Source organism: Ziziphus jujuba, chromosome 1, assembly GCF_031755915.1.
Source record: "Ziziphus jujuba cultivar Dongzao chromosome 1, ASM3175591v1".
Classification (NCBI taxonomy): Eukaryota; Viridiplantae; Streptophyta; class Magnoliopsida; order Rosales; family Rhamnaceae; genus Ziziphus; species Ziziphus jujuba.
In genome coordinates this window covers 47,728,272-47,740,927 of record NC_083379.1, presented here as the reverse complement: position 1 = coordinate 47,740,927, position 12,656 = coordinate 47,728,272, and the positions used below count along the sequence as shown (strand labels likewise).

General features: G+C 30.8%; 1 protein-coding gene across 2 annotated transcripts; it reads left to right on the top strand.

The window, feature by feature from the left end:
• The first annotated feature begins 2,401 nt into the window (after nt 1–2,401).
• LOC107408109 (integrin-linked protein kinase 1) lies at nt 2,402–8,469 on the top strand. 2 transcript variants are annotated; one of them, XM_016015474.4, is made up of 12 exons: nt 2,414–3,481; nt 4,199–4,273; nt 4,353–4,457; nt 5,098–5,183; nt 5,344–5,464; nt 5,538–5,617; nt 5,767–5,829; nt 5,948–6,069; nt 6,656–6,741; nt 7,089–7,213; nt 7,386–7,517; nt 8,061–8,469. In XM_016015474.4, exons 1-12 carry the CDS (start codon nt 3,059–3,061, stop codon nt 8,065–8,067), a joined length of 1,425 nt encoding a protein of 474 aa, XP_015870960.2. In that variant the 5' UTR covers nt 2,414–3,058; the 3' UTR covers nt 8,068–8,469. The 2 variants fall into 2 exon arrangements, with proteins under 2 accessions (XP_048317677.1, XP_015870960.2); XM_048461720.2 differs by lacking the exons at nt 7,386–7,517; nt 8,061–8,469 and having other exon boundaries at nt 2,402–3,481; nt 7,042–7,176.
• Nucleotides 8,470–12,656: the final 4,187 nt, after the last annotated feature.

Here is a 12,656-nt window from a genome sequence, read left to right as displayed (position 1 = left end):
CCCTATGCTATGGACTTAAGATGTAATTATTTGCCTGTAATTCGGAGGATTTAATTTGTATATTGAAAGGTTAGTTGTGGAAGTGAGCTGCAAATTCCATGACCTATATAATTAGATGTTTTTTAAATAATTTGTAAGTATATGTCCTGAAAATAGTGGTAAATGTTAGAGATGTAGACCTAATTTTGATAAACAAAATTCCAAGTTGGAACGTGAGGTTTTGGTATCTTCAAGTGTCAAATTGTGTAATATCTTTGGTAAAGTGAAGCATAGGTGGAGCATGTTGGTGATTTGATAAAGGAAGTCTGTGTTGTTATGATTGGACAATTTGGCTTGATTTGATTTGCGGATGCGGTTGGAAAAGCTAGCCGCTTTTGTCTCCTCTTTTTTATTTTTATGTTTTTTTTTTTTTTTTTTTTTTCCCCTGAGTCGCTTACATGTTAAAATAATAGTTTAAGATAGTGATGGCGAGGCAGAAATCTCTAATGCTTTTTACCGCCATCGTCCACGTACTCATTCTTCCAAACTCTATACGATTACGAGTGTGTGGCCAAATTTTAAGTGCACACGGTAGGTAATCATAGCATATATACATTTGGGAATTTGGAAATTTGTAAGGTCGGTAGGTTGGATTTTTGGCAGAAAGGATGAGGATTGCGGATTGATAAAAGGATTATATGTTGGACAAAGAGGATTATGCGTTGGATTGGATCCATGACTTGAATATTTTTTTTGTTTTTTGATAAATGTGACACACATATTATATATATATATATATGTGTGTGTGTGTGTGTCTGGGTGTGTGTGTGTGTGTGTGTACATAATATAAATATATAGGTGGGATTGACATACATTACATACATATATACAAGTAGTTGAATTAAATGTATAAATTATAAATTTTATAATTGGTGGACCAATGGCCTTGTGGAATGGGACCTGTATGTCCCTATCCTCTTTCCCTCACTTTGAATACATGCATCTATTTCTAACAAAATAATCTGTTTGGACTTCCAAGAATGCCTAATGCTATATATAGGACAACAAAAAACTAGTAAAAATCTTTATGATTTCTGCATAACTAATTTCATCAGATTATAGTAAAGTACAACTTTTTTTTTCTTTTTTTTTTTTTTTTTTTGGAATAAAAGGAGCCAAAGCAAGTGCATCATCCTTAAGAAGAGAGTTGAGCTATGGAGGCCGCTCCTCAAGCCAAATAGAATAAGAAATAACAATTCTCACTGCCCACGTTATGAGCCACCCCATTTGTACTTCTTAGAAGAAATTATAAAATTTGGGAAGTGTTTTAAGGTACAACTTTGAACTAAGGATTAACATCCTCTCCATTTGGAAATGGAGAATTTCAAATTGGATTAATTGTATGATGCTCTATATATATATATATATATATATATATCTAATTATTTAATCATTGTAATTAAAAGGGAACGATTATAATGACCTTAAATGTGATTTTAAAAGTTACTTTTTAAGGAAAATAAAATATTATAAAACACCTTTTCAAATTAAAATCAATGTGAATAGTATCAAACATTAGTTAATTTAGGAAAAGTAATGCAAATAAATTGAATATTACGAGTAAAATAAATCAAACGAAATCGGTATAACTCATATTTATAGTAGCTATTAAAACTAAAAACAATCTATACTAGAAGAATTAAAAATTTATGCTTTTATCTACCTAATAACTTGAGAACTTTATAATTTATTTAAAAAAAAAAACCATCATCAAAATATTTTATTTTATAGTATTATTGTTATTGAATGATATAAGGCACCAATTAACCTATCAAATTATCTATCAAATATATAATTGTCATTATATGATTAGTTTATACTTAACTACATTTATTCTTTTAAAAATTAACTTATTTATAATTAAATTTTATTAATATGTTAATCAATAAAATAATTATATACATATACTTTTATTTCTCCCTTGAAATTTATCCATATATCAAAAAATATTTTGTATTTAAAAATAAAGAAACTATATGTGACTTATTTCTCAAATCATTATATAATTAAGCTTATGATTTATTTTAGAGAGATAAAAAAGAAAAAAGGTCAAAGGGTTAAATTTGTATACAAGTAATGGTACCATATGGTTAAATGGATTTGAGATCCTTGGCTGCTGTTGCGGTAGAAAGGAGAGGAATGCTAGTTGTTGAAGTGACCATGCTGGAACGTTGGTGAAGATGGTGGCGGTGTGATTGAGTTGATTGGTCAAAATTAGATGGTATAATAAAGTGTTGAGATGAAAAAAAAAAAAAAAAAAGAGTATTAAAATAATAATAATAATAATAAAATAAAAATGCCGCGTAAAAAAGACGTTGGAAGTACACTTTCAGTGTCCCGGACACCGAGAATCCAGATGGATTTCCAAACAAGTAGCCAAAACAAACAAAATTAAAAATATCAGTTTTCTTTTTCTTTTTTTTTTTATGTAAATAAAATTGTAACGGATTTCAAGGAGCGAAATTACTCACACGGTTTCCATCTACCTCTCTCTCCTCCTTGGATTGGAATTCATAGCCAGTTGAAACATGAAAGGGACGAATAGCCATTCCTTTTGCCCTGTTTTTGCTCTGTCTCTCTTTATCTTTCTTGCCTTTCTATTTCTCTAATTTACAATTTACATGGCCTCTTTTTTTTATTCTCAATGCGCTTCTCTCGGATCTCTAAATGCTTCCATTCCATCCTCCTCATCTCTTCTCATCTCATCTCATCTAATCTAATCTAATCCCTCTCTCTTTCGTCTCTCGCTTCCCGCTCGGCATCGAGAGCTTTCTCTCCTCGCTCTCGATCCGAAAACACACACACACACATCCTCCATCAACATATTAATCATCAATTAATACAAAAAAAAAAAAGAATAATAATAAGAAGAATATCAAATATCAAATCTATGTAGAGCATATTCCCTTGGTGTTGTGTGCTTAATGCACAATTCTCCATCATTATATCTTTTTTGGTTTTTCCAAAAATAATAATTATATAAATATATACATCATCATAATAATAAGTTAATACAGAAATGGAAAATATAACGGCGCAGTTGAAGCGGGGAATCTCGCGGCAGTTCTCGACGGGGTCGCTGCGCCGGAATCTGAGCAGGCAGTTCACGCGGCAGTCGTCGCTGGACCCGCGGCGTCACAACCTCAGGTTCAGCTTCGGCAGGCAGTCTTCGCTCGATCCCATTCGCCGGAGCCCCTCCGATGATGCCGACCTCACCGTCCCTGAGAACCTTGACTCCACCATGCAGCTTCTCTTCATGGCCTGCCGAGGAGATACTCTTGGCGTCCAGGATTTGCTCGATGATGGTACCGATGTTAATAGCATCGATTTGGATGGTCGCACTGCTCTCCATATCGCTGCCTGTGAAGGCCACGTTGACGTCGTCAAGCTCTTGCTCAGCCGCAAGGCCAATATTGATGCTCGTGATCGCTGGGGCAGTACGGTATACTCTTCAATTTCAACCTCCCACCTTTTTCTTTTTCTCTTATTTTTATTTATTTATTCTTTTTTTTGGGTCAAATATTACTCCCATTTTTATTTCATAAAATTTTTCACCGCTTTATATTCGTCCTTTAGCTGCGGTCAATTTATTAAATTTATAAGGGCAAATTTAAATTTATTATCATGTTGAATGTTGATACCGTTCTTGTAAGGTAAAAATAATTCAGGATGAAATATTCATCATAATTAACCGATAACAAAAATAGATTTCATAAAACAGAAAGTTACTTTTCTAGCTTCAGTTATCAAAAAAATGGGCCATTGGGAAAGTTGAATTCTTTCTCTTTCTTAGAAAGAAAGACCCTTCCTCCTAGAATGAATGAGCGTCCTCTGGTAATTGGGAATTGAATTTTGAACGAGTTTTCCCGAAATAAATTCCCACAGTATATGTGAATTTTGGACATCATTGTCTTTGCACATTGGTCTTGGGGCCTTGGCAGGTGATGCAGTATCCTTTTTCCGGCAATTATTTTCATTTTACTTTCTATTATATCAATTTTTTTTTTGGTTGTATTCTGTCTTGCACTTCTGTGAAAAATATCAAGCTCAATGTTTTTTCTGCTACATTCTTATCCAATACGGCCACTAACAGTACTCTTTTCTTTTTTCTTTTTTTTTTTCTTTTTTTTTTTTTAATTTTTTATAATTCCACCCACAGGCAGCTGCTGATGCTAAGTACTATGGACATACAGAAGTTTACAACATTTTGAAGGCTCGTGGAGCTAAAGCTCCGGTACAATTCTCTCCTGTTTTTATATTTTTAAATTTATACCCATCTTGATTTAATAAATTAATATTTTTCATGTTATTAGAAAACCAGGAAGACGCCAATGGCAGTTGCAAATCCTCGAGAAGTTCCAGAGTATGAGCTTAATCCGCTAGAGCTTCACATAAGGAAGAGTGATGGTATTGCAAAGGTTGTTATGTATAAATATTTCATATATGGTAAATTTTGGTCTGAATTTTCCTTCTCCAAGTATAATTGTTTGAACTGGATGACATTATAATGCATTTACTTCGTGTTGCAAAGGGGAAATTATATTTTTCGAATTTGCTTTCCTCTAACTTGTTTGAGGATGCTCAATGTTGCAAAGATGCAACTATATTCTTTTTTGACTTTGAATTATTGATGTGATAAGCAGTGTTCATTCTTTTTATTACTGTAAAAGCATTAACAGCCACCTTGTGTTTTAGAATGATTTTCATTTTATAGGCGATATTTCTCTTAACTTTCTCCTCTAACCCTTGAAGTAAGTTTCTCTATACTGCTAATCTAAAGTACTTTTTGCTGTTAATCTAAAGTAGGTTTCTTGCTTCCCAACATGTTTTTGTACATCACATGAGTCAATGCATTTTTTAAATACAATCATCATCTTTGTTGTATATGACAAGAAAGAGTTTGTTATTTTAATGGACCTCTTTGTTAAAGTTGCATGCTACCATATGGGGTAAAGCCACACCCTCTTCTAATTGTGTTATGTATTAATTCTTGCCAAACTTACTTTGAAAACTTTTAGATGGATTAACAATCCTTATTGTCGAATTTCATCCTGATAGGGAACATATCAAGTGGCTAAATGGAATGGTACAAAGGTTGCTGTAAAGATACTAGATAAGGACAGCTACTCGGACTCTGAAAGCATGTATGTAGTCATCTCACTTATCTCTTGACATATGTGCCTTTTCAGATTGGTGTCTAATTGAACTCATGCAATTACGCTGCCATTGTGAATTATATTTGTGTTAAGTTTCCATAAGATATCCTAGATCTTTTTTTTTTTTTTTTTTTTTTTTTCCAAACAGAAACGCATTCAAACATGAGTTAACCTTGTTAGAAAAGGTCCGCCATCCTAATGTTGTTCAGTTTGTTGGAGCTGTGACACAAAATATGCCTATGATGATTGTTTCAGAATATCATCCAAAAGTAAGAGCTATTGCCCAAATTAATTCAAACCTCTTTATCATGAGTTGGCATTAGTTTTATGATTATCCTTCAGGGTGACTTGCGAAGCTATCTTCAGAAGAAGGGACGGCTATCTCCATCTAAAGCCCTTAGATTTGCTCTTGACATTGCCAGGCAAGTTTTTCTCGCTGGAATTATAATTAAATCAATTTTTTGTATCCCTTTTATTTGTAAATGCCTTGAGCATGTAGTTCCACTTAAATCTTTATGCCTGGTTTCAGCTTCTTCATATTGTGATTTCTTGTTCTATTTCTTGTTATCAGGGGCATGAATTATCTTCATGAATGTAAACCAGACCCAATTATTCACTGTGACTTAAAGCCAAAGTAAGACAATTATATACAAAAGTTTATCTTATCTATATAGTAATTGCAAATGCATTATGTTTTAGTTATCATTGCATTATACAGTTCTTTAATATGTGAAATTTTGGTAAGGTGCCAGAAATATTTTGCTGGATAGTGGAGGTCAATTAAAGGTAGCCGGGTTTGGTGTAATAAGGTTGTCAAAAATTTCACCTGACAAAGCAAAACTAGCGCAGGGTGGTGGTAACATTGACCCTTCAAGTAAGTTGTGCATATATTGGAGTTGTGCATATATTGGAGCCCCTTTTTTTGCACTAGATCTCTTTTCTTCTTGCTACTCTAGGATTAAATCATCTTTGTTTTTGATAGAACATTTATCAATTATTTTAGTAGGTCTTTTTGTACTCTATCAAACACTCTTTTTAATTATGGAGTATTCTCTGCTTACTATTTATTTATTTATGTAAAAGAAGTTTTTAAATGTTTACATCTTCCCCTCCTTATGATGTTAATTTTTTTCAACAGCATGAAGACAAGGGAGAGACTTGGGGACAATATCTTTGATATTAAAATACGCCCTCATTTCAATAATTGCAATTTATTTCCGCTGTAAATGGCACTAACCAACCTATTGCTGATGGTTTTTTAAGGAACTTATATCTATAACCAGTGCTATGTTAGTCTTTTCATATTAAGTGAAAGTTAATGTGATTTATATGTAACTGATGTACGGAATATCCATGTTACTCTAAAAAGATAGATACTTACTTTAAATGGCAAGCAGGACTACCATTACTTTGCAACTTTTAGTTAGAGATTAATTTTGAATTTACTATTTTCATTGTAGATATATATGTGGCACCTGAGATTTATAGAGGTGAAATATTTGACAGAAGTGTGGATGCGTATTCTTTTGGTCTCATTTTATATGAGGTACTTTCCTTTGACTATATACATCCCTCTCTCAATGATTAGTACAATTTCTTTTCAAATGGTTTAGTGCCTTTTACTTTAATTCTGGTTTTCTTTATTGTGTTTCATTTTCATATTATGTTAGTGCAATGATTTAAATTTGTAATATCTATGTAAAATTATGAACTTTCAATTTTGATATCTATTTGCTTCTACTATGTGATTTCTATTTATTTTGGAGCTTTTGGTGTATATGTTTCCCTAATGTATTTACTTGTGAATATATTATGCAGACATTTATATCATAATATTTTGTTGTAGGAAATAAGGAGTCACTACATGTTTCTTTTGCTTTTGTATGAATGTAGATGATTGAGGGCGCACTGCTATCCCAACCCAAGCCTCCAGAAGAGACTTTGAGAATGTTGTGCATAGACGGACAAAGACCACCATTCAAGAGCAAATCAAAAAGTTATCCTCCAGATGTAAAAGAGTAAGTTCCACTCTAAGATGAGTTAGGAAATTCTCGACAGTTTTAAATTGTTAATGATAATAATTTCCTGAGTCTAAAAGCTGAAGGTCTCAGGTCTTTTCTGCTAAAAAATCGTTGAAGAGGAACTGTAAATAATGCTTTGTTGATACAAAATGAGTTAATATATATGCAGGTTGATTGAGGAATGTTGGGATCCTGAGCCTGTAGTTAGGCCAACTTTTTCAGAGGTCATTGTACGGTTGGACAAGATAGTTTCAAATTGCTCAAAGCAGGGATGGTGGAAAGACACTTTTAAGCTTCCTTGGTATGCTTCTATTTCAGATATGATATCTTAGAGTAATCCTTTTTTATTTGTTTAACTCACCAACAATGGATGAGATTAACATCAAGCTTGTACATGAACAAGTTATATCTAAGACCAAAAAAGGAAGAGTTATGCATATGTACGTGTGCCATAGAATCCAATTTCATTAGGCAATCTAGATGATTTTCACAAGACAAAATAACCAGAATGCACGTACCCAGAGAAAGGGTTGGTGTCTAGTTGAATCAAGAAACCATTTTACCAAGGATTTGGATCTGCAGCAGAGAAAGGGGAAAGATGAGAATGTAATGCTAATACAATAAGGTTTTTAATTGATAGGATTTTTCAAATCATAATACCTGAAGATGCTATTATGCAGTAATCTAACAATGAACCATGTGCTTTATGTTGATACTACGGTGGTATATGGTTATTGAGAATTAAAGTAAAAACCGGAGGAAAGAAAAATTAAAAACAAAGAAAGCACCATTGGTGTTGATGCTTCTTCTCTTGTCTAATATGTTACCATTTGGTTAACTGCAGGAAATAGGAGGCATTGAGTTTCGACGAAGGGAGAAGAACTAAACGATGGAAGAATGGTGTTGGGGGCATATGCCATGTATGGACAAAACTGAAAGATTAATGTTATAATTATCCATCCATCCCCTCTCGATTAAATGTTTGTTTGTTCGTTTGTTGGCCAGGGGGGGACTGCAAACAGTTCCTCTCATTCATGTCTTTCTTTGTACAAATGTTGTCAAATGACCTTTATCGTTGCATCATTTCTTCTCCTACCCTACACACGTATAACATGGTCATATGAACCCCATCGTTACACTTAAAAATGAACCAACTCCCTTGCGGTGTCTGAACCAACAACGTTTGTTTAATTGGATTGCTTGTGTTGGACCTCTCTTCTCTAATCTATTGATTTTGGAGGTTTTTCTTTTTACACCTTTTTAGTATGCTTTCATCACTTCTAAAATGTTTTTTCTATCTTGAAAAAGTATTTTACTTTTTTCTATCAGTGTTGTCATTATTATCTTAAATTAAGAAGGAAGTATATTAATTACCCAAAAAAAAAAAAAAAGCCTATATTACAGCATCATGGTGGGAAACGATCATAAAAGAAACAAATAACTACATTACTACTTCATGGATGAAACGATTCTAATCCAATAATCCTTCACAATTTGACAAACTTCACTTGGGGCTCTGTTAAATAATAAATGAAGTTATTTAAATACGATGTGGTTAATGAGTTATTATGTTATAATAAAATAATGATAATTAATTAGTGCGTACAATTTGTTCTGGACTAAAGTTATTAGTATCAAGCCGAAAATCTTGGTTTTACTTTGCGTCCGGAAAAGGAACGAGACTTGGTTACACTCTTTTGTTTTTTTTTTTTTTTTTTTTTTTTGGATATTGACTTTGATGAATTATGACTTATATTAATATTTGTATTTTGTATTCTTAAAGGGTGTATTCAATTTTAAAGTTTACAAAATTTTAATTAAGGGGTTTATTTAATTTAGAATTTAAAAGAGTTTAAAAGTATTTAAAAATTTAAAGGTGATTTAAATTTTAAAAAAGTCTATATAAGTTAAATGATATTTAATTCAGATTTTAATAGATTTTATAAAAATCCATTAAAATTCAGAAATATTCAATTAGGATTTTATAAAATTATTTTAAAATCTGATGATATTCAAAAAATCGTTGATTTTAAAAAATTTTAAAAAACTTATAGATTTTAATGAATTTGAAAGTATTTTAATAGTAAAATTATATAAAAAAATTATTGATATGAAATTTAATCTTGAACCTAAAAATTTTATTGGATTATTAATAAATTATTTATAAAATTTATAAAATTTCATAACAATCTATCAAATTTTTTAAATTCTATAACTAATTTTAAATCTATTAAACTTTATAATTTATTTTAAATTTATTAAAATCTAAATTCAACAAATTATTATTTTTTTTTTAGCAGTTTGCATTCCAAACTTACCGATTACTGATACTGTTAATAGCTCTAGCAAACTCTGTCAAATCATTGAATGGAACTTACATGTGCTACCCACGTGAGCTTGGCATGATTATCTTTATGCCGTTCACTCAAACAAGGCTTGACAATGAGCAGATGAGAGATATTCATACGTTATTTGATATCCAATTTTATATCTAATATCAATTAAAAAATAGTTCAAATGTAATAATAATAATTTTTATAATGTCAAAAATTTTTTAGAATAGTTAATTTTAAAATTTGAAAAAGAAATTAAACACTTTCAAACAAAAATAATTTAAAAATAAATGATGTTTTAGAAAGTTTTGAACGAAAAATTATGTGATTTTATATTAAGTGCGATGTCTAAATTAGCAATAATAATGACAAAGATTAATAGGTCGGTTAAATAGGAAGACAATGAAGGTAGGCGGCTAAATTAAAAATAATATTGATAGAGATTGGCAAGTTTGTGAGTAAATTTGGAGTGTTACATAAGGGGCATCATTGTCTTTTCTACACTTTCACTCAAACAGGATAGTTTCAGAGGCTAGGAGTAAAGAACACTATTAAGCTGGATCTCCAGTTAGGTTCCACTTTCATCGACTTAGCCAAGCTCTACGCCAAAGGCTTTTCTCTTGAAACCGATCAAAAAAATTTATTCTTGTGCAAACGCATGATTCATTAAGTGGAAGACGCTAACAGAATAGTTAGAGATGCCATAAGCATGGGGCAATGTCAGTGCGGTGGCTAAATTTGGTTATTTATTATTTTTTGCCTTTCACTCAAACAGGAATCGATGGTTTCGAAGCTAGGAGCCAAGAACACCATTGAGCCGGATCTCCAGTTAGGTTCTGCTTTCATCGACTTAGCTATACTCTACTGCAAAGGTTTTTGTCTCGAAAATGATCAAATATATTCTTTGTGCAAATGCTTGATTCATTAAGTAAAAGGCGCTAACTGAATAGTTAGAGATGCCGTAAGCAAAGATCATATAGTCTAATTATTCCTGAGCTAGGAGCCAAGAACACCATTGAGCCTGATCTCCCAATAAGTTATGCTCTCATCGACTTAGGCAAGCTCCATTCCAAATGCTTCTCTCTTAAAACCGATCAAATCTGTTCTTGTGCTTCACTCCTCCATTGCCGCACTTTTGGGTATACTTTTTTTTTTTTTTTTTTTTGGGGATACTTTTTCTTTAATTCCTGTTTGGTCCATGAGAAAATGTGATAATATTGTCCTTGAATTTCAATGGTGGGTCTTGGAAGTGTAAACGAAAGGGGTAGCCTCCTAATCAAAAAGGCTATCTTTTTAATTTTTGTCTGATACTATTGTATTTTTTTTTTTTTTCTTTTGTATATTATCTGAGGTATTCATAAACTTTTTCGTCACAAAAATTTCCACAACTGCATTTTAGCAAATGCAATATGATTATCGTTATTATTATTATTAAACTGAGGATGGAATTCTACTTCCCTTTTTTTTTTTTTTTTTTTTTTTTGGGACAAAGATGTTGAGATCTATTGGAATTTTACTTATTTGTGAAGGGCATCTTGGATAATCAAACAAACTGCTGGTTGACGCTTTACACGAGAAGATACCCATGAACCAATTAAAAACCAGTCCCATTCTGAAACTCTGCTGAACTTTTTTATTTTAAAAAGAGAACAAATGACTTTATTTGGAACTTAGGTGCATAACATATATATATATATATATACACACACTAGGTGGCCACGTGCTACACACGTGGTTTAATGTGAAATTTAGATATATAATAGTTTATTTTTTATTTGGAATATTTTTAGTTAAAATAATTTTATGATTGTTATGACATAATAATTTGAAAAAGCGTTTATCTACTAATTATCTTTTCAATGTTATATTAATAGGAAGGAGAAAGTTTGTTTGAATAGAATAATTATATAAAGTGTTTCATGGAGGGTGATTTATTTTTTATAGAAAATAGGACATCTTTTACTAAGTAAAAAAATTAAATAAGTTAAAAGAACTTAAACATATAAAAATATTAATGGATATTTCATTATTAACAATTATAATCTATTTTACTTTTCGATTGAAAAGAAGGAAACCAACTAATATTAATTACTCTAAACTAAAAACAATAGTGAAGAGTTGTCAATAATATTAATATGAAAATATTTTCATTCTGATTATCTCTATCAACCAATAATAATGTATTAACAAAACAACTTAATAAAATTTAAACCATATAAATTCTTTAAAACAAATTTGAAAAGACATATCGAGTAAAGAAACAAACATATATATAAGCTTATCAAATTTCACTACAAACAAAAGGCACGCCAAATTTATATTATAAAAGCAACAAACACCTAAAAAAAATTGTTTATAGAGAAACATTAATAAATAATGTAATTATAAAAAAAAAAGGAGGTAAAAAAAAAAAAAATCTACAGTTGCCACTTTTTTTGTGGAAAAAATAATAATAAAGTTCTAATATCCAACAAAAATTTAAGCAAAAACAATACAACAAAATCTAGACCACATAAAAAATTATTTTCGTTTGTTGTTGTTATTAAATCTTTGTTTGCTATTTTTTTATGCAAAAAGTTTTACCTATTAATTGAGTGTCATCAATTAATAGGTCTTTATCATTTCCTTTGAACCAATAAAATGCATTATCATTATTATTATTATTATTCCTAATATTATCCTCTCCTGATTTTTTAGTTTGCAAACAAATTCTAATAAGAGGATCAAAGTTTAAAAAGAAGTTATCAATGAATAATTCACAAAAATGATACAACTGTTTTCTTTTTCAAGGAAAGAAAGTGCATGCTTGAGTGGACCTTAAATAATGAGTTCTTTTGTTTGGGTGAAGAACATGATAGAAAATGAAATGGAAAGGTCATAGCATAGCATATGTGGTCAACTCTTGGCTACTTTTTTTTGTTTGTGGAAAAGTCATGGCTACCCTTTAACAAAAAAATTTAAAAACAAAAATCAGATTTTTCCAAATAAATTAAAATAAATAGAAAATTTAACTCCGGTTTAAAGTGAAAGAATAAAATATGTATATTTGTTTTAAGTCAAAAATAAAATTAAAAATCCAAACTTGAAGAAATAAAAATGGGCAAAAA

What these genes read in the sequence shown, in the direction of transcription:
- LOC107408109 (XM_016015474.4), top strand. Translation starts at nt 3,059, where the DNA reads ATGGAAAATATAACGGCGCAGTTGAAGCGGGGAATCTCGCGGCAGTTC. An exon ending in GTGATCGCTGGGGCAGTACG is followed by an intron (nt 3,482 to 4,198) that starts GTATACTCTTCA and finishes TTCCACCCACAG; the next exon opens with GCAGCTGCTGATGCTAAGTA. An exon ending in TTTGCTCTTGACATTGCCAG is followed by an intron (nt 5,618 to 5,766) that starts GCAAGTTTTTCT and finishes TCTTGTTATCAG; the next exon opens with GGGCATGAATTATCTTCATG.